At 41.8% G+C, this 21,134-nt stretch overlaps 1 protein-coding gene across 7 annotated transcripts in view; it reads right to left on the reverse strand.

Annotated features, from left to right (window-relative positions):
• Positions 1-21,134, reverse strand: part of LOC137365491 (serine/threonine-protein kinase MRCK alpha-like) — a 789,178-nt gene that overhangs the window by 257,785 nt on the left and 510,259 nt on the right. For 5 of the 7 annotated variants that reach the window (XM_068027939.1, XM_068027940.1, XM_068027936.1 and 2 more), the window contains exons 6-10: positions 16,710-16,803; positions 15,834-15,863; positions 8,138-8,338; positions 5,338-5,586; positions 3,875-3,954 (exon numbers count right to left, since the gene is read on the reverse strand). In XM_068027939.1, the coding sequence (XP_067884040.1) occupies positions 3,875-3,954; positions 5,338-5,586; positions 8,138-8,338; positions 15,834-15,863; positions 16,710-16,803 (654 nt within the window). The remainder of the gene's footprint in view (positions 1-3,874; positions 3,955-5,337; positions 5,587-8,137; positions 8,339-15,833; positions 15,864-16,709; positions 16,804-21,134) is intronic. The other 2 variants (XM_068027937.1, XM_068027942.1) reach the window with 1 other exon arrangement.

Raw genomic sequence — 21,134 nt, forward strand, 5'->3', positions numbered from 1 at the left:
CAAAATCACAGATGACTCCTACATGACTGTGACAAAGGTAAACTTTCCCTCCTCATCCTGTCTGCAGCCTTTGACATGGTTGACCACACAATCTTCCCCCAAAGCCTCTCCACTGTCGTCCAGCTGGCTGGGACTACTCTCAACTGGTTCCATTCTTATCTATCTAATCATATGCAGGTACCATTTACAATAGCTTCTCTTGCTGCTCCTGCACTGTTACCTCTGGTAACGTCAATGTAACTCCTTTATTCAAAAAGGAAGGGAGGCGGAAAGCTGGAAACTACAGGCCAGTTAACTTAACATCTGTCTGAAGGAAAGTGTTGGAAACTATTATAAAAGATGTTATCGCAGGGCACCTAGAAATGTTCAAGGTAATATCAGGCAGAGTCAACATGGCTTTGTGAAAGGGAAATTGTGTTGAACCAATTTATTGGAGTTCTTTGAAGAAGTAACATGTGCTGTGGATAAAGGGGAACCAGTGAATGTTCTGTACTTAGATTTCCAGAAGGCATTTGATAAGGTGCCACATCAAAGGTTATTGTGGAAAATAAAAGCTCATGGTGTAGGGGGTAACATATTGGCATGGATAGAAGATTGGCTAGCTAACAGGAAACAGGCATAAATGGTCATTTTCTGGCTGGCAAGATGTAACAAGTGGTGTGCTGCAGGGATCAGTGCTGGGGCCTCAACTTTTTACAATTTATATAAATGACTTGGATGAAGGGACCAAAGGTATGGTTGCTAAATTTACTGATGACACAAAGATAGGTAGTAAAGTAAGTTTGTGAAGAGGACATAAGGAGGCTACAAAGGGATATAGACAGGTTAAGTGAGTGGGCAAAGACCTATGGAGTATAATGTAGGAAAGTGTAAAATTGTCCACTTTGGCAGGAAGAATAAAAAAACATATTATCTAAATGGTGAGAGATTGCAGAGCTCTGAGATGCAGATGGATCTGGGTGTCCTAGTGCATGAATCACAAAAGATTAGTATGCAGGTTCAGCAAGCAATTAGGAAAGCTTATTGTTTATTGTGAGGGGAATTGAAATCAAAAGTAGGGAGGTTATACTTCAGTTATTCAGGGCATTGGTGAGACCACATCTGGAGTACTGAGTACAGTATTGGTCTCCTTATTTGAAGGAGGATGTAAATGTGTTGGAAGCAGTCTAATAGCTAGAATGGGCGGTTGGCTTTTGAGGAAAGGTTGGACAGGCTAGGCTTGTATCTGCTGGAGTTTAGCAGAGTAAGAGGCAACGACACAACGACACTACACTACCAGAAGGACGTGGAGGCTTTGGAGAGGGTACAGAAGAGGTTTACCAGGATGTTGCCTGGTCTGGAGGGCATTAGCTATGAGGAGAGGTTGGATAAACTCGGATTGTTTTCACTGGAACGACGGAGGTGGAGGGGTGACAGGATAGAGGTTTACAAAGTTATGAGCGGCATGGACAGAGTGGATAGTCAGAAGCTTTTTCCCAGGGTGGAAGAGTCAGTTACTAGGGGACATAGGTTTAAGGTGAGAGGGGCAAAGTTTAGAAGGGATGTGCGAGGCAAGTTCTTTACACAGAGGGTGGTGAATGCCTGGAACTTGTTGCCGGGGGAGGTGGTGGAAGCAGGTACGATAATGACGTTTAAGAGGCATCTTGACAAATACATGAATAGGATAGGAATAGAGGGATACGGTCCCCAGAAGTGCAGAAGGCTTTAGTTTAGGCAGGCATCAAGATCGGCGCAGGCTTGGAGGGCCGAATGGCCTGTTCCTGTACTATTCTTTGTTTGAAACATATAAGATCCTGAGGAGTCTTGACAGGGTGGATGTGGAAAGGATGTTTCCTCTTGTGGGAGAATATAGAACTTGGGGTCACTGTTTAAAAAATAAGGGGACGCCCATTTAAGACAGAGATGAGGAGAACTGTTTTCTCTCTGAGGGTCGTGAGTCTTTGGAACTCTCTTCCTCAAAAGGCAATGGAAGCAGAGTCTTTAAATATTTTTTAAGGCAGAGGTAGATAGATTCTTGATAAGCAAGGAGATGAAAGGTTATCAAGGGTAGGCAGGAACGTGGAGTCGAGGTCACAATCAGATCAACCATAATCTTATTGAATGGTGGAGCAGGCTCGAGGGGCTGAGTGGCCTATCCCTAATTTGTATGTCCGTATGTATGTTTGTATCCCCCAAGGATCTATCCACGGCCCTCTCCGTTTTCTCATCTTTACATAGCCCCTTGGCGACGTCATCAGAAAGCACAGTTTTCACATGGATGCTCATGACAACTCTACCTCACCATCCCCTCTCTCAACTCCTCCACTAAATTGTCAGACTGCTTATCCGTCATCCAGTATTGGAGGAGCAGAAATATTAATTATTGGGAAAACTGAAGCCATTGTTTTTGGTCCCTGCTCTGAACTCCATTCCCTAGTTACCGATTCCATCCCTCTCCCTGGCAACAGTTTGCAACTAAACCAGTCTGTTCACAACCTTGATCTCATCTTTGATCCTGAGATGAACTTCCGACCACATATTCGTGCCATCACTGAAGACTGACTTATTTCCACCTCCATAACATTGCCCAGCTTTGCCCCTGTCTCAGCTCATCTGCTGCTGAAATTCTCATTCATGCCTTTTCTTACCTTTAGACTTGACGATTCCAGCACACACCTGGGTGGTCTCCCACATTCTACCCTCCATAAACTTGAGCTCATCCAAAACTTTGCTCCCCATGTCTGAACTCACACCAAGTCCTGTTCACCTATCACCCCTGTGCTCGCTGGTTTACATTAGGTCCCGGTCAAGCAACGTCTTGATTTTAAAATGCTCATCCTTGTTTTCAAATTCCTCCATGGCCTCGCCCTCTCTATTTCTGTCATCTGCTCCAGCCCCACAACCCTCTGGAGTATCTGCACTCATCTAATTCTGGCCTCTTGAGCATCTCCAATTTTAATGCTTCACCATTGGTGGCCACGTCTTCAGCTGCCGAGGGCATGAGCTCTGGAATTCCCTCCTTACACCACTCCGTCTCGCTTTCTTCCTTTAAGACACTCCTTAAAACCTGACTCTTTGACCAAACCTTTGTTCATCAAACCTAAAATCTGCTTATATTACTCCGTGTCATATTTTGTTTTATACTGCTCCTGTGAAGCACCTTGGGATGTTTTATTACAATAAAGATGCTGTATAAATATAAGTTGTTGCTGATTGGCAAAAGAACCAATGCCGACATGAAAAAACGTTTTTTAATGCAGCCGCTGGTTCGGATCTGGAATGCTTGTCCTGAGAGGGTGATTGTGGCTTTCAAAAGGGAATTAGATAAATAGCTTAAGATAAAAAAAATTTGCATGGTTACGGGAAAAGGACAGGGGAGCAGGACTAGCCAAATTGCTCTGGCAGAGAGCTATTTGTAGAATAAATGGGCTGAATGGCCTCCTTCTGTGATGTAACCATTCTACGATTCTAGAGTGTGTGTTGAGGGACACAATCAGATTGAGAAGGCCCTAAATTCACTCTGTAGGGGCCAGGAGGAGAAGACATCGTTCAATTAGTTCAGGCTGGATTTTCATCCAAATACAGATCCCAGAAATAATGGAAATAACTACCCAACAAGGAGGGTATAACAAAATGATGCTATAATAGAGATGCATCAATGAGCCTGTAGCATTAGAAACAGAGCAAGAGAGCTTTATCATCAACTTAAGACATACTGAGATGCATAATCACTTTGTTCAAGGTTTTTCATTCAACCTTGAAACTGTTGGCATTTATTTGCCTGCACAATTTAAATATGCCCCGCCAACATCACTCCTTTATAGTAGATGTTGAGGTGCAACTGAAATTTTGCAACATGCATCGTACAGCATAGCAAAACACTCTCTGCACTTACCAATTAGTGGTGTACGTGAACCCTATGAAGGGAAGGTGGTGCCCAGAGAAAGCAGTGTGTGTAGGTGGAGGCATCGTCTCCTGAAATACAATAAAAGGCAAGTTCTACTGACTTGTTTCCATATCTTATATACTTTGGTTTACTTTGAAAAACAAACTAAACTGATGACAGTTTCCAATTCCTTTCCTCACTGATAATGTGAGCTATTGCTTAACAGCCTCTTCTCCTTTAACAAAATTAATTCCTGATGGAACAATCCTACTTCAACAAGTGTGCTATGCAAAGGAAGGATGATGAGAGACAGTCTACATCACCCTGTGGAGCACAGACTTCCCCTTCCTTTCCACTTAAAGATATATTTTTAAAATTAGTAAATGTCTCATCACAAAGCACCTCGCAGAAATAATTAAATCATATCATGAATTACTTATTTTTGGGATGCTGCAATGCTGTAACATTTGTTACGTAGGATGTAGGAACTCTGGTTTTCCCAATGTCACTCACTCCCATAGAATTGGGTTTTGTAAAACCCCCTCCTTCCCACGTCTGCCTTGACCCCATTCAAAACAGCACTGCTTTAATTGCACTGAGAGAGAATTTGAGGTGCGTAGAGTGTAATTAAGACAGACGAGAGCAAGGGAAACAATGTATTTCAAAACCAAGTGCCAGAAAAATTCTGCTCTGACATTAGGGGTCATAACTTATTCTTAAATTTCAATCCAATTCGGATGCTGATGCATAGCTGATCTGTCACTATAGTCTCCAGAAAGTTTAAACAGGAGACAGACTGAATAATATTACCTAGAAGAGATTCAGTGCTAGAAAATACATTGTGCTATTAAGTCTTTTACTCACTTTATCAATAAACTCTTTGGCACTTAAACAAGACGTTAAGCACATGGTTAAGTATTTCCAATGCATAATACATTGAACAGAAATTTAGTCAGCCTTCCATTTTATTTTCTAATCCCAGTTTCATGAACGCCCATATCGACACTCAAACGCACCAAGATTCGTCAGCTGATATCAGCTGCAGTATATACACTGGGGTTAACTTGGATATTGTTGGGGAGGTGAATATTATAGAAAAACATTAGAACCTGTTCTTAAGAATCTGACAAGACAGAGACAAAGTAGGATAATACATTAAAGAAAATGTTGGACAATAGGTCTATCAGCATCTGAAAAAAGGAAACTTGTCTTTTTCCGTTCCAATGTGATGGCCCTGCTGTGTACTTCTAGCTTGTCCTATTTTTGTTTCAGAATTGCAGCTTTTCTTTTTATCCCTATAGAATGACAAATAAACTTTTTTAAATCCCACTGTTTTAATAAAAAATCAGGACAAATTCACAAGGAGACTGATTGTCTCAGATATGGGTCACCTTCGAAAGAGCTAGAATTTCCCCCTCTTTCAATCTAAGTTTCCCTTCTCCAAATTCAGACACGTGTGCAAACTAACTTACAGAATTTTTTAAACAGTCGTCATCTACATCAAAGTTCGATGTGTCTGTGGGACTACTGACTTCCGGGATGTAAGGTGCTTCACAGTTTCTGATGTTGTCCCAGTCAATACCGGCAAAAAATGGGTGTTTCTTAAAGTCTTCGATCCCATTTTGACCCAGCCGGTGCTCCCTGCTGCATATAAGCCTCCGGATGAGGTCTTTGGCATTTTCAGAGACATCAGTGATTTGTACCGGGAACTGAAATCGTTCCTGATTGTGGGAGAGTTAAACGCACAAGTTAATCACACTGTTTGAAACAAGAGGCTTCCAGGAATCAGTTGTTAAAGCATCAGAAATAGCCTGACCTAAAACACTGACATTGTTCCTGATACAAATAAGACACTTGCTGACTTGTTCCTCAATTTTATTTTAGGGTAACCCTAAAGATGTGGTCAAGGTCCAGTTCCAAACTGCACCCTCCACATCTCTACTCATCCTTCACCTGGTTTTCAAGACCTTTAAGTATGAGAACCACAAGAAGCAACAGGCCACAGGGATGGTTTTCCAATGCATCACAGCCAGCAAGAGAGAATTTTGAAACATATTAGAACTATTGTATGAAAAACTGAGGAGATGGAGATTGAGGGGTTGAGGAAGAGGGAATGGAAGGGGCAGAGGAAAAGGAGGAAACAGGGAACAAGGGAAATGGATAATGCAGGCACTGGGAGTGAGGGGTCGTGGGAAGGGAAGGGTGTAGTGGGTAGTGGGAAAAGGAATATGTGAGGGAAATGGTGGGAGCAAAGGGGTGGTGGGATAAGTAAGAGACACAGCGCTGGGGAGGAATGGGGATGTGAAGGCCTCTGTCAAGGGCTGTAGACTGACCTTTGCCTGCAAACCACCACTGGAAGCTGCAATCCTCAGCAGCTGCCTTCCCCACCATGTCATTTGTCACTTTCCACCCAAAAGGATAATAGAAAGAAAAAGAGGAGGGCAGAGAGAGAAGCAGAATATAGCAGAAATACTTTAATGCTGAGATAGACAGATTTTTGGTCTGTCAGGAAATCAAGTGATACGGGGATTGGGCAGGAAAGTGGAGTTGAAGCAGAAGATCAGCCATGATCATATTGAATGGCGGAGCAGGCTTAAGGGGCCATATGGTCTACTCCTGCTCCTATTTCTTATGTTCTTACACAGAGAAAGAAGCAGAAAAGATAGAAAAGCAAAACGTGCATAGTGAAGCAAGAAGGGAGAAAGGAAGCCAGAAAAGAGAAAAAGAAGAGAAAACAAGCAGGAGAAGGCATAGGGAGAAAGAGAAGAAACAGTAACATAAAAGTGACAGGGGCGGCTAAGAGACTGGATGCTCTGACTTAGCAGTAGCACAGGTGATGCATTTGGATGACACATTAAAAAGTCTGCCCTGAGCACACTTCCTGTAAATGTGTGTCTGACGCATCTTTATTCCTTTTCAAAATGATTGTCAATCCTAGATTATTCCCTGAGATGAGCTTCCAACGACATATTCACACCATCACTAAGACTGCCTATTTCCACATCTGTAACATCACCCAACTCCACTCTTCAGCTCTTCTGCTGCTGAAACCCTCATCCAGGCCTTTGTTACCTCTAGACTTGACTATTCTAATGTTCTCCTGGCCGGCCTCCCATGTTCTCTGTAAACTTGAGATCATCCAAAGCTCTGCTGTTTGTGTCTTAATTGCACTAAGTCCAGTTCACATATCACCCCTGTGCTTGCTAACCTACATTGACCTCCAGTTAAGCAATGCCACAATTTTAAAATGCTCATCCTTGTTTTTAAGATTCCTCCATGGTCTTGCCCCTCCCTATCTCTATAATCTCCTCCAGATGTCTTTGCACCTATAATTCCAGCCTCTTGAGCATCTGCAATTTTAATTGCTCCACCATTGGTGGCTGCACCTTCAGCTGCCCAAGTCCTAAGCTCTGGAATCCCTTACCTCAATCTCTCCTCCCCTTTTAAGACATTCCTTAAAACCTATCTCTATGACCAAGCTTTTGGTCATCTGCCCTATATATACTCATATTTTGTTTTGTACTGCCCCTGTGAAGTGCCTTGGAACATTTTATTATGTTAAAGGTGCAATATAAATCCAAGTTTTTGTTCTTTTAGACCAATTTACTGTAACCAACCACCACCACCACCACTCCCAATTTCATCTAATCCAACCAATTTTTAAAAATTATTTCCAATTGGCTGATTTGACTACATTATTGATGTGTTCACCTCTTCTTTCCCAGCAGCTTCAGCAGACCATGGGGATGTAAGTTAAAACAAACCACAAACATTTCAACAGTTTTATGCGAGGTGCAATGGTATGAAAGTTTAAAACTTTTATACAATGATTCTTACAATCAGAATTATTTGCAATTTCTAATTCCTGAATTTAAGAGTTGCAAAGCTACAGTGTGTTTTAGCTTCTCTCCCAAAATATACCAGTTTCCATATGGTCTCTAACTTGTGAATTGATCTTCCAATCAAACAAATCCAGGTTTCTTTCCACTAGCCTCTCCTACTATGGACCTTACCATTCACTTCAAGAATGAAGAACCTTAAAGAAGCAAACACAGCACACCATTTTACATGACATAATGTTCCCACCCTTATGAAGTAACCTATCCTTTAAAGGGACAGATATACACCATTTAGCAGAATGTTTCCTTCCTCATACATCTTAGGTTACTAATGAAACTGGTTGGAACTAAATGTGACTATAGCCATACAGACATCCAACAGCAGAAATCATCAAAACAGGCTAGAGTGCAGAGAGATTAGAAAAGCACTCACTTTGTGGTTCATAATTTTCCCATAGGTTTCTACTAAAGATTCAGCGTAAAAAGGAGTCTCCCCGAAAAGCATTTCATACATGCAAACACCAAGTGACCACCAGTCGCATTCCGGCCCGTACTTTCCTTTGCCGTCTTCCATGGCTTGCAGGATTTCAGGGGAAATGTAGTCAGGAGTCCCCACTGCCACGGAAGACTGGACCTGTTACAAAAATAAATATTAGATTCTTGGAATTGTACTAAAGCTAGATCTACTAAAACCCAAACAACAGTCAATTGTCAAATTCCCCCTCCCACACTCACGTGTTTGCTCAATTCTTTAAGAGTGTCTTCATAAAAGATTTTGCCATTTGTGCCCGACAAGATATGGAATGCAAGTCTCCCCAAAGCCCTACTGATTTTATGCTGTAAATGCACGAGGAACGTCAGATGAGCCAGTTTGATGGAAGTTCATCAACCTGAAACACTAACTCTGTTTCTCTTTAAACAGATGCTGCCAGACCTGCTAAGTGTTCCCAGCACTTTCTGTTTCCATTCTACCAGTAACATCCGTCCCACCGCTGCCCGCGACCCCCACAACCCAGCACCTACATCCCTAGTCGGCATTCACCATCACCTAGCAGTAATAACCAAAATCGGCATTTCAAAGCAGCTCCAATAATGACCACAGAAAGAAAATGTGAAAAGATTATATACAGGATATATAATGTTAACAATTTGCATGCGATACTCATCCAACCTAGACATTTGTGTGTTAGTGTCTGTCACGTTTCAGGATTTTTTGACCATATTTTCCACAGAAAAGATTTAGATAAAAAATTACTTGAAAGAGTCTGTTTTAAAGGCACCATACATTAGCATCTTAACTACCTTACAATTGCGGTAATCAGCTAGCATTCATGTTGTTTCCTCATCAACTGTAAATAATAAGTCATTTGGTGGCTTGTCTTAGCGATGGACATAAAAACTTTTCACCCATTGTGTTGAAGGTTTTCAATCACTTTCTGGCTGTATACGGTCAGGAATAAACCAGGATGTCAGAGATCTTAAAAAGGCAGTCTAGCTTTTGAAACAGAGAAACTGCTAAGGCAGAAAGGCAGACCCAAAAAAGGAGAATGTAGATGAGTTGGTCTATACATCAAGCAATATGACTCCCTATAGTGGGGTAGTGTAGCGTATGAATTATTTTTATGTTATTTCAAACATGTTGTATCAATTTAACAAAGTAAATTTGATCATAACTACTGTTCTACGTATTCACCTTGCTGCAGAATAAAACAGTTTAACATTTCGAAGCAAGCCTCTCCTCATTTAGCCTTAACTCGGGTTGTTTTTGGAGAGATTGAAGGAATATGCATTACAAATGCAGAGATATCTACTGAGGTTGCTATTACACTCTCAGGTCACACTGTCTATAAACAGATATGTGCAGTATCCTTCACCTCCCATAAAAACAAGATGCTCAGACTGCATACGGGAGCAACTGACACCAACGAACCTAAAATAAATCTAAGACAGACCCAAAATTGAAATTGATCATATTGAATCCAATGCCTTTTCTGCTTTAATCATGGTTCACTTTTTTTTTGGTGAGTTGGGGAAATAATATTCGAATCTGTATCAATTTCCTCCCTCTCCTTCATGCATGCAGGTCAATCCAGTGGCTGCAGGTGACTGTACATATTCCTGTCCTAAAGCCTGCACTATCCAAGTTGATAGGGTTGTTAAGAAGGTGTGTTGGCTTTCATTAACAGGGGGATTGAGTTTAAGAGCCGCGAGGTTATGCTGCAGCTCTATAAGGCCCTGGTTCCACCACACTTGGAATATTGTGTTCAGTTCTGGTCGCCTCATTATAGGAAGGATGTGGAAGCTTTAGAGAGGGTGCAGAGGAGATTTACCAGGATGCTGCCTGGACTGGAGGGCATGTCTTACGAAGAAAGGTTGAGGGAGCTAGGGCTTTTCTCATGGAGCGAAGAAGGATGAGAGGTGACTTGATAGAGGGGTACAAGATGATGAGAGGCATAGATAGAGTGGATAGCCAGAGACTTTTTCCCAGGGTGGAAAGGGCTATCACCAGGGGGCATAATTTTAAGGTGATTGGAGGAAGGTTTCGGGGAGATGTCAGAGGTAGGTTGTTTACACAGAGAGTGGTGGGTGCGTGGAATGCGCTGCCAGTGGTGGTAGTAGAAGCAGATACATTATGGACATTTAAGCGACTCATGGATAGGTACATGGATGATAGTAGAATGAAGGGTAGGTAGTTAGTTTGATCTTAGAGTAGGTTAAAGGTTCGGCACAACATCGTGGGCCGAAGGGCCTGTACTGTGCTGTACTGTTCTATGTTCATTAGTAACCCAACCTTGCAACAAATGCCACTCTGCTTACAGAACAAGCAGTTTTGTGGTTTTTCTTCTACTGCAGGGCATTTCAGTGATTGGTGACCCTACCGTGTTTCTGTCCTAAGGCCTGCATCATTAATCAAAAATGTGTCACCCCGAGTCACACGGAAATCATGTCAGCAACTGTTAACTGTATGTTCTTAAATTGCAAGCAGTTGACAGTTTGTTTCAGTGGCACTATGCTGCCAGGAGGTTTCATAATAAGACAACTGACTTGGCTAAAATGTAATTTACACAGTGACTCACCAACACAATTCAGGCTCAGTGTTCACCCTACATAGGACCATCTTGTTGAAAGCGTTCCATTTATACTAATTCATTAAATATTCTGCACATGAAGACACTTGCTGAGATACGGGTCCATAGGCCCTCTGATAAACTCACACAACTGCCATAAAAGTGACCGTCAACAGGCAAGTTGTTCGTGAAGGGCATCACAGCCAATCCAATCCTCATCTCATCTAAAGTTCACATATGGTGATTGGGTTATCATGAGGAGTTGAAAACCTGGCTAATTTTTGCTCTCAAAGGCCAGCTGTAGAAAAAAAGTTTGGTTGAAGAAATTGGTTTTGAAGGAAAGACATGGAGAGGGATTCAGGGAATGATTTCTAGAGAGTTGGATCCATGCTACCAAAGGCATTGCTGCTAGTGTGAAGGCAGGAAGGTAGATGGCCAGTGGCTTGAGTCAAAGCAACAGTTTTCGGGGTTTGGGGGCTCATGGAGAGTGTGGAGGTAGGCCGAAGTGAAACCATGGTTATTAAAAGATGAGGATTTTTAATGAGGCCCTCAGGTTTGACAGTATTGGGCAGGATAAATGCAGTAGTATGTTGGATAATTAGAGTTGAGAGAGTTGGAGGTCAGCAAGGAAACAGACAAATTAGTTGAGTATGGAAATGAAGATGAGAAATAAAGGTTTAATGAGCAAAGAGGCTGAGATAAGGACAAAGGAAAATGATCTTGCAGAGGTGGTAATAAGCGGTCTTTGTAATGGGGAGGATATGGGGTCTGAAACACAGCTCCGGATCAAAGAGGACATTTGGGCTATGAATCATACCAAACAGCTTGAGGAGCGAGATGGAATCAGTGGCAACCAAACAGATTTTTTGCTGAGGAACAAAGCCAATGGTTTTGATCTTCCCATGTTGAGCTGGTGAAAATAAAATCCAACAGGGAATTCAGGAGAAACTTCGTTACCTAGAGAGTGGTTAGAATATGGTACTCACTACAAGGAGTAGTCGAAGTGAATAGCACAGACCCATTGAAAGGGAAGCTAAATAAACATGAGGAGAAAGGAATAGAAGATTATGCTGATGGGGTTACATGAAGACAGGTGGGTAGAGGCTTGGGTGGAACATAAACACCAGCATGGACGAGTTTCTGTGTTTTAAGTTTTATGCAAGTTAAGGGTTGTCAAGAAGTTCATGTCCAATAAACAGTCTGACAGATAGATGCAGTCAAGGGGCTGACAATGAATGGAAAGGTGGAGGTGGTGTCACCTGTGCATTTGTTGAAGCTGATCCACTATATCAGATTGAATCAGTTAGGATTATATTCGCTGGAGTTCAGAAGAGTGAGGGGGGATCTCATAGAAACCTATAAAATTCTAACAGGACTTGACAGGGTAGATGCAGGAAGGATGTTCCCGATGGTGGGAGAGTCTGGAACCAGGGGTCATAGTCTAAGGATATGGGGGTAAACCTTTCAGGACTGAAATGAGGAGAAATTTCTTTACCCAGAAAGTGGTGAGCCTGTGGAATTCACTACCACAGAAAGCAGTTGAGGCCAAAACATTGTATGTTTTCAAGAAGGAGCTATATATAGCTCTTGGGGCGAAAGGGATCAAAGGATATGGGAGGAAAGTGAGAACAGGTTACTGAGTTGGATGAGCAGCCATGATCATAACGAATGGCAGAGCAGGCTCGAAGGGCCGAATGGCCTACTCCTGTTCCTATTTTCTATGTTTGTATATGCAGATGCTGTCAAGGGACAACATCTAAATAAAGAAAGGGTCTCTGAAGGGGATAGTTTGGTGGGGGCGGTGGAGAAAGGGGCACAGAGGCCCTTCCTGGAGATGTCCTGGCCATGTTCAGACAGGTAGGAGTAAAACCATGCAGCCTTAAATACAAAGCACGAGCATATTATTGTTCTGAAATAAAAACAAGAAATGCTGGAACCACTCAGGAGGTCTGGCAGCATCTGTGGAAAGAGAAGCAGAGTTAACGTTTCGGGTCAGTGACCCTTCATCGGAACGGAAGATTATTGTTCTGCACTGGCAGAGTGAAATTGGGCTGAGGATTTTTGTCAGTTTAGTCAGACTCTATTTCCCGCTATTAACATGGAACTCTTGCCTCGAGTCAGAATGTTGTGGGTTCAAGCCCCACTCTGGAACTTGAATTCATAATCAGTGCAATACTCCAGGAGTGCTGCACTGTTAGAGATGCCGTATTTCACATGAGACATTAAACCAAGGTCCCATCTGCCTGCTCAAATGACATCAAAGATGCTACGGCACTATCTGAGGCGCTAGCAGAGGAATCCTTCAGGTGTCTTAGCCATAATTCCTCTCTCAACAAATATTGCCAAAATAGGTTAACTGATCATCTATTTCATGAATGCGTGCAGTATCTTGCTGTGTGCAAACTGATCTTCATGTTTGTCTCCTAAGAACAGTGACTACATTTTAAAAAGTACTTCACTGGCTGTGAAGCAATTTGCGACATCCTGAGGATGTGAAAGACACTATAAATGAAAGTTCTTTCTTTCTTTGACATTAACAGCATCACATTTTAGGTCCAGTGTGTCATTTACCAATAATTACAATCTGTTTTGTTAGATTATATATACACCACTCAGCTTCACATCAACAGCTCTCCAGATACAGCAAATTTCACTTGAGCTGTCCAAATTCATCTTTCCCAAAAACAGCAGAGTTATCAAGAAGAGTGACTGAGTTAGCACATTACAATAATCAACAAATATCATGTGTAACAGCAACTTATCCATTTCAGGAGCGAAATGTAACTTCTTTTAAAAAAAAATTATTCTTCAGAATATGGTGTTACTGGCAATTATTTTCCATCCCTAGGTGTCATTTAAAAGGTGATGGTGAGCAATCTTATTGCACCGCTGCCGTCTGTGTGGCGAAGGTGCTCCCACAGTGCTGTTAGGTAAACAGTTTCAGGATTTTATTTTATTCATTTGCTTTTTTTGTGGGATGTGGGCATCGCTGGCTAGGCCAGCATTTATTGCCCATTCCTAATTGCTCTTTAGAGGGCATTTTAAGAGTCAAACACATTGCTCTGGGTCTGGAGTCACATGTAGGCCAGACCAGGTAAGGACGGCAAATTTCCTTCTCTAGAGGACATTAGTGAACCAGACGGGTTTTTACAACAATTGACAATGGTTTCATGGTCATCATTAGACTATCTTTTTAATTCCAGATTTATTAACTGAATTCAAACTTCACCATCTGCCGTGGTGGGATTCGAACCCATGTCCCCAGAGCATTAGCCTGGGCTCTGGATCACTAGTCTAGTGACATTACAATGCCACTGCCTGCCTAGCAATGATGAAAGAACAGTAATATATTTCGAAGATAGAATGGCAGGTGACTAGGAGGGGAACTTGGAGATGATGGTGTTCCCCTACACCTACTACCCTCCACCTTATAGTTGGTGGAGATTGCAGGCTTCCGAGGTGTTACCAAAGGAACCTTGGTGACTTACATGGACAATTTCAAAGTTATATCAATGTATTCCGCCTAATCTCCTCCAATATGATGCACATAGAAAAAGACACCTGATATACAAATCTCTGTGACAAAATGCCATTCCTATAGTCCAATAAGACACAGTAAAATATGCTAACATGACATTGACCTCAGTTCACTCAACCTAGGTAGAAAATAGACTGAGAGAAGAAAAGAATCCAGTAGCAACAAGCACTCTGAGCAGAAATAACTCAGCAGACAGTAAGCAAAAGTGTCTCAAACCCAGCAAAACATGCAACTTTGTGGCTCAGGAAATACCATGTGGGAATTAAAGCATACACTTAACTTTAATACCTAAAAATAACATTTTTCTTTCACTGTCAAACTGCAGAAACTTTATTGCCACACATTAACTGCTGGTGCTGATCCCTATAAAATTAATGTTTGCATGTGCTACAGAAGCTGTGATATGCTTTCCAATTTGTGTCTGGGATAATCATGAAGGCTCCATAACTGTACACATGTATCAGTGTACAGAGGTGAAGTACACTGTGAAATATTAGAAACAGATATATTATTAAAAAGGTTTCATTGAGAATTTAGTAAGTGATGAATTATATGAATAGTGTATAGCAGCCATGTGTTGCTGGCATAATGCAGCTTGTGTACCCAGTCAAGTCAGATCAGTGCTGCTGATAAAGATGTATATGCAAGTGTGTGGGCATGAACATTAGCGCTGGTGAAGTATTTAGTAAGCTTGTGTACAATGGTACATAATGGTAGGATGTAGTGCCAGCAAGTTATAACGCAGTCATGAAAGGTCTATGATGCTTTTAACAGGAGTGTGTAAAACCATGTTCATTTGCCCATCTGTCCGTAAGTGGTAATACTTGTAGAACAATGCATGTGCATCCTGTTAACCTGGTAGAGGGCTGGGTGAGTAAGGTATTTATCCTGGGAAAGGGCTGTGTGATTGAGGTGTTTATCCTGGTAGAGGACTGGGTGAGTGAGCTATTTATCCTGGGAAAGAGCTGGATGAGTGAGGTATCTATCCTGGTAGAGGGCTGGGTGAGTGAGCTATTTATCCTGGGAAAGGGCTGGGTGAGTGAGGTATTATCCTGGGAAAGGGCTGGGTGAGTGAGGTATTATCCTGGAAAAGGGCTGGGTGAGTGAGGTATTATCCTGGGAAAGGGCTGGGTGAGTGAGGTATTGATTCTGGGAAAGGGCTGGTTTAGTGAGGCATTGATTCTGGGAAAGGGCTGGGTGAGTGAGGTATTTATCCTGGAAAAGGGCTGGGTGAGTGAGGTATTATCCTGGGAAAGGGCTGGGTGAGTGAGGTATTGATTCTGGGAAAGGGCTGGTTTAGTGAGGCATTGATTCTGGGAAAGGGCTGGGTGAGTGAGGTATTTAACCTGGGAAAGGGCTGTGTTTGCGAGGCACTGGAGTTGTGAGCGGTTGTGTTGACTGTTGCATTGGTATATTTCTGCCTTGTGTCTGAGTTACAGTGCTGGCCAAGTGCAGCGTGATCTCCAATTTGCAGAGTGGAGGGCATGAGCGTGAGACACACACGTGCTGCCTGCCTGAGTTACCTGATCCTTGCTGAGTAGAGAAATCGTTCGCTGGAATGAAAAAGGAACTTGATGTGAGTATATCATAAAGCTAAGTACAAATGGATGAGACCATTTGGCCCATCTAGCTCATCCTGCCAAAGGTTGCCATACTACTTCTGCTATATTTTCCAATACATTCAAGAGTTGCCCAAAATAGCTTCATTGCTGCCATAAATGTTATAGTAAAAACTGTCAAATAAATTATGCATTTTATTTATACATGCATAAACCTATATGTAGCTTTTAGTTCATTGAAGGTACTACAAGCCCAATTTTAACACACCAACTGAGAGCACAACATATAACACTGGCTTAAAATAATAGCCAGGCAGGTATTTAGAATAAGAGGCATTTTATTCTAACAATACCTAGCTGGCAGACTTTTTGAACTGATGCTTTGTGTAACATTTCACTCCCTGTTTGTTTTGGTGAGGTATTTTTGTTACGAGTATAAATCGAACTGGATAATTAAACAGAGCATCACTTATCTAACAGTTATTAGTTGTAATGGCCCCACACATTCTTGGCTGCACACAGTATTTGACATCCCAGAAAGCTGAAGCCCCACAGCATAGAGTGAGGTCTTAAGGACAGCTGGTGTGGAAAGTCAGGGCATGGTGGGGTGGAGGAGGGAGCAGGGGTTTAAGGTCAAGAGGAGGGGAGAAACTGTACAGAGGTTTGGGTTGAGGCATGCCATGGGTATGGTGTAGAAGCAATCTTTACTCTGCATCCAAAACATGCAACCCAACTCGGATATAAAAACAATTGAAACTAGTTCATTCTCAATATTCACATTTCTTGCCTTAAGTACAAATGCAACAAAAGCTATTTGAAAGAAACAGCCTCATAACTTACTGTTCCATCTTCCATGAGCTTCAGACAGGAGCCGAAGTCTGCCAGTCGGATGTGCCCATTTACATCCAGAAGAATGTTGTCTGGTTTGATGTCCCTGCAACAAGACAAGAACAATTGCAGGATGAAACTTTGTTACCGATATCAACAACAGCAGGTGAAAGACTCTCACCCAAAACCAGAGGCAAATCAGAAAAAGTCTAGAATTCAACCCATTACTGGGTAAATGGTTGTGTGGTATGATTGCTGAGTACTTTTAAGAGCTAAATGACTACTTCTGTTATATTTTCCAATACATTTAGGAGTTGCCCAAAATAGTTTCATAAGAATCTATGGAGGAAACTTTTTTTTTAAATTGTCTGCTTTTCAGAGGAAATGAGACATCATAACATATGGAGACCACTCCATCTTGCTAATCGGAGGCTTCCTTCAAAAGCCTTCATAAAGCCTACCTCTTCAGCCATGCGCTTCCCTCCCTCGCCGCTTCCTGCTCAACAACATGCATTTATGTAGCGCCCTAAACTGCCTCATACTGGAGTAATATTCTACAAGTGCCTTTAGTCTCTAGTGTCTCATTTTTGTCAAGGTTTGATCACTGATCCACTCCCAAATCCTCTTTAGTCCCTGCTGGTAGAGACCCTGCCAAGCAATAGACTGCTGTGAAGCTCCCCAGGACATTTTTCTACATTAAAGCAAGGATTTGACTGTAGACACATAACCAATGAGCAAGAATGGAAGATCATATATGGCCTTCCACATTACTTGAATAAAGATACAACTCTAGGTACAAAGCTCCCCTCTGGTCTGACCCTCATTTCTCTTTCTAATATGACACATCTTGGAGCTGCTCTACTGCTTTATGTTTCAACATTCTTCCTTTTCTTTTATGTCTCTGTTAGGTTTTTGCCAAACTCCACTGGATTACTGGTGATCTGATGAACCACCTTCAAAATAAAGTTCTCATTTTCAAATCCCTCCATCTGACATCATGTCCCTGCTGCCACCCTTCACTCCTTCAATATTTGTTCACTGCTGATCTCTCACTGCTCCCTTCACTCCATAGAGCTTGTCACTTTGCTCCTGCCCTGTGAAACACTCACCTAAAATCACTCCAGCGTGTCATACAGAGTCTTCCTTCAAAAGCCTCTGCAAAGTCCAACTCTTCAACCTTGTGTTTACCATCCCCTGCTTAACATTTCCCATGTCCTTACTCAGTGGTGTCCTCTCGCACTGAACTTCGAGACATTTTTCTACCTGAAGGACACAATATAAATGCAAGTTTTTGGTGCCACACTTGGCGTGGGTATGCGTGGAGGGGGATGGATGGCTGTGTGTATGCTTGGGTGTTAAATGAAAGAATCCAAGTTCTACTTGCTTATGAAATTCAAATACCTGAAATACTTGATTACACTTTAAATAACAAATCACAACAGTTTTAGAAACCATTTTTCATTGCAGTATAATATATTATATTGTTTACAGATGTGAGAGGCAGTTAGAGTACACTGAACTTTTTCTGTTTTCACATAATGGATAGAAGCTGGTACTAGATTGAGGAATAGGGAGAGTCAAGTCAAGACGAGAATATACTGAATGACATTGGCAAAATGAAATAAGTCAATGTTTCTACAGCTCTCCAGACCATGTAACAGCACTGACTTAGTGAGCATTGAGCAGAAAAGTGGAGGCAACACTTTAAGAATGTTAAAGCAGGGTAGAGGCCAAAGGTAGAGTCAATGGAAGAACTTTCAAGAGGGTTTTAGAAGGTAGGGAGGAAGGCTGAATTGCAAAGTGGTTTGGGAGAGAATTACATAGTGACAGAAAGAACAACATTTGATTCCTAAACAAAGGGAACTAATTCACTGTCAGAAGAGATGATGTTCATTTGTGGCTTAGCAATAGAGAAGATCAGTGAACTAGGGCACACAGTAACTGTCGATAGATTTGACAATGAGGACCAGGACCTTGAATTTAATTTGCTGAGGCACAGGGGGCAATGAAATGTTGTTAGGACAGAGCGATAACCTGAAAATTAGAGCAAAGCTGTTCGGGAGTGATGTCAGGAAGCACTTGTTCACGCAAAGGGTAGTAAAAATCTGGAACTCTTTCCCCAAAAAAGCTGTTGAGGCAAGTAGTTTAAAGTTCAAAGTGAGGTAGGTGTTTGTGGTTTACAGTAAACCTGCTATATCTTCTCAGAAGGACAATCTCTTTTAAAGGTGCAGGCCTGGGCGTTTGTAGTCTTGAACTTGTTGAGGTGTTGTAGATTTTCTGGCGATTAAAGCTTCAGACTGGAGATGGTGGTCACTTTAAATGCTCTGCTGCAGCAAGTTGAAGTGTAGAATTAGCAGCAGGGCGCCTTCCTTGCTTTGCTGGATCTCTTTCACAGCCCCTGGCTGGACTGCTTTCTGAAGGCATTGGTTTGATCTCCCTATCTTTCTCCAGAGGGTTACCTTTTTTAATGTAAAAATTCATCACATTAGAGTTTCTGTTAGGAGACACATGGCCCCCTCCCCTGATGTAACCACACAATGGACCAGGATGTGGAAACCATGACTATCGATTGATGTCTGAATGGGGACCATTCTGTTAACATGGTGCTATTTCACATGTATTCAATCTTGGTTTGGGCTGTGAGTCTGTCTGTCTCCAGAATCCTTTGTTCATTCATTTATGTGTTCTTTTCAATTTCAAACGGGTTTTCCCCAGAGCTATTTCAGACGAGGTTAACGAGTTTCATCCTTGTAAATAGGTTTGTTGATTTCCAGTACAGGAGGGGTCACATGACCGCTACTCTATTTTGATTGTGTCCATGTTTTTGTGGTTTGGTTTAACGGTTGACTTTAATTCATAATTCTTTCATTTCATTGTTATTTCATCATGGTTCCTTCCGTGCAGGACAATAGAGACACAATGAATCCACAAAAGCAGAGTTAAAGACACATTTATTTTTAATTTTTCGATGGATTGCTGAAGGTGTCTTTTTTTTAAAAAAAATTCAGTTTATTTCTCTTTGTAATTACAGAACATAGATAAAAATAACACAATCAGAAAGTATCAAAATTATATACATGAACTTTGATAACAGTGACAAGTGTAAAGAGAATATGTGCAACCCTCAGGTAGGTAGCTATCTCACATATGCAATGTGGGTTCAAGTCCCACACTAGGACTTGATCCTACTGGGGCCCTGCTATGTTAAGAGGTGCAGTAAAGGAGGACAAGGTCCGTATGGCGCATAAACATCAGCAAACTAGTTTAGCCAAATTGCTTGTTCCTATGCTGTAATTCTACATTATCCTTGATGAGTGAAAAAAACTATGTTTTTAAGAAAGAACAAGTGTTATAAAAAAGCAAAGAACTGTGGAGACTGGAAATCTGAAATAAAAACAGAAAATCTCAGCAGGTCAGGCAGCATCTGTGAAGACAGAAACAAAGTTAATATTTCAGGTTGATGACGTTTTATCAGAGCTGGAAAAACTTAAGAGATGTAACTGATTTGAAGTGAGTACCAAGGCAGGGAAAGTGGGGGTGAAGAGGTTCGTTATGTAATTGACATGGCGAAGGTTACAACTTTTGGCAAATTAAACCAGATGAACAAAAATGATCTTGGGGTTGATTTCAGGACAGAATATTCCACATTGTTTTTTCAATCCCTCTATTCAAAACAGTAGAGCAATGTGCCACATCAGATAAGTCTTTGAATCACACTTCAGATTTTGCATTATCTGATTAGCTTATGACAGCAACATTTCTTTAAACTTAAAATGTGGAGGAAAATAACAGAGTAAACACTAACACTTAATTACTTCCATGGGATAAGTAAGACCTATTTTTGGCTTCAGAACACAACAAATGAGCAACTCAAATAGCAGAACACTAAACACTAGCGTCAGGAAACCCGTGGACAAAGGATCAGGTGTTGCATTTCCATCCCCAATCACACTACAGTGGCAGTGGTGAGCAAATTCTGCTACCTTGGGTCCACAGTGACAGACAATCTGTCCCTTGATGCAGAGCTCGATACACACATAGGGAAAGCGGCTACCACCTTTGGCCAACTCGCAAAACGCACATGGGATAACACCAAGCTGATCCTTACGACCAAGCTGATGATTTATAAGGCCTTTGTTCTTAATAAAAGCAAAATACTGCGGATGCTGGAAATCTGAAATAAAAACAAGAAATGCTGGAACCACTCAGCAGGTCTGGCAGCATCTTTGGAAAGAGAAGCAGAGTTAACGTTTCGGTTAGGACATCGGTTCTGATCCTGCCTGGGTGTAACCCGTCCCGCTTGTACAGGTCCCACCTTCCCCAGAACCGGTCCTGATGTCCCAAGAATCTAAATCCCTCCCTCCTGCACCATTCCTCTAGCCACACATTCATCTGGTCTATTCTCCTGTTCCTTTAATCACTAACACATGGCACAGA

The sequence above is a fragment of the Heterodontus francisci genome, chromosome 3 (genome assembly GCF_036365525.1).
Source record: "Heterodontus francisci isolate sHetFra1 chromosome 3, sHetFra1.hap1, whole genome shotgun sequence".
Lineage (NCBI taxonomy): Eukaryota > Metazoa > Chordata > Chondrichthyes > Heterodontiformes > Heterodontidae > Heterodontus > Heterodontus francisci.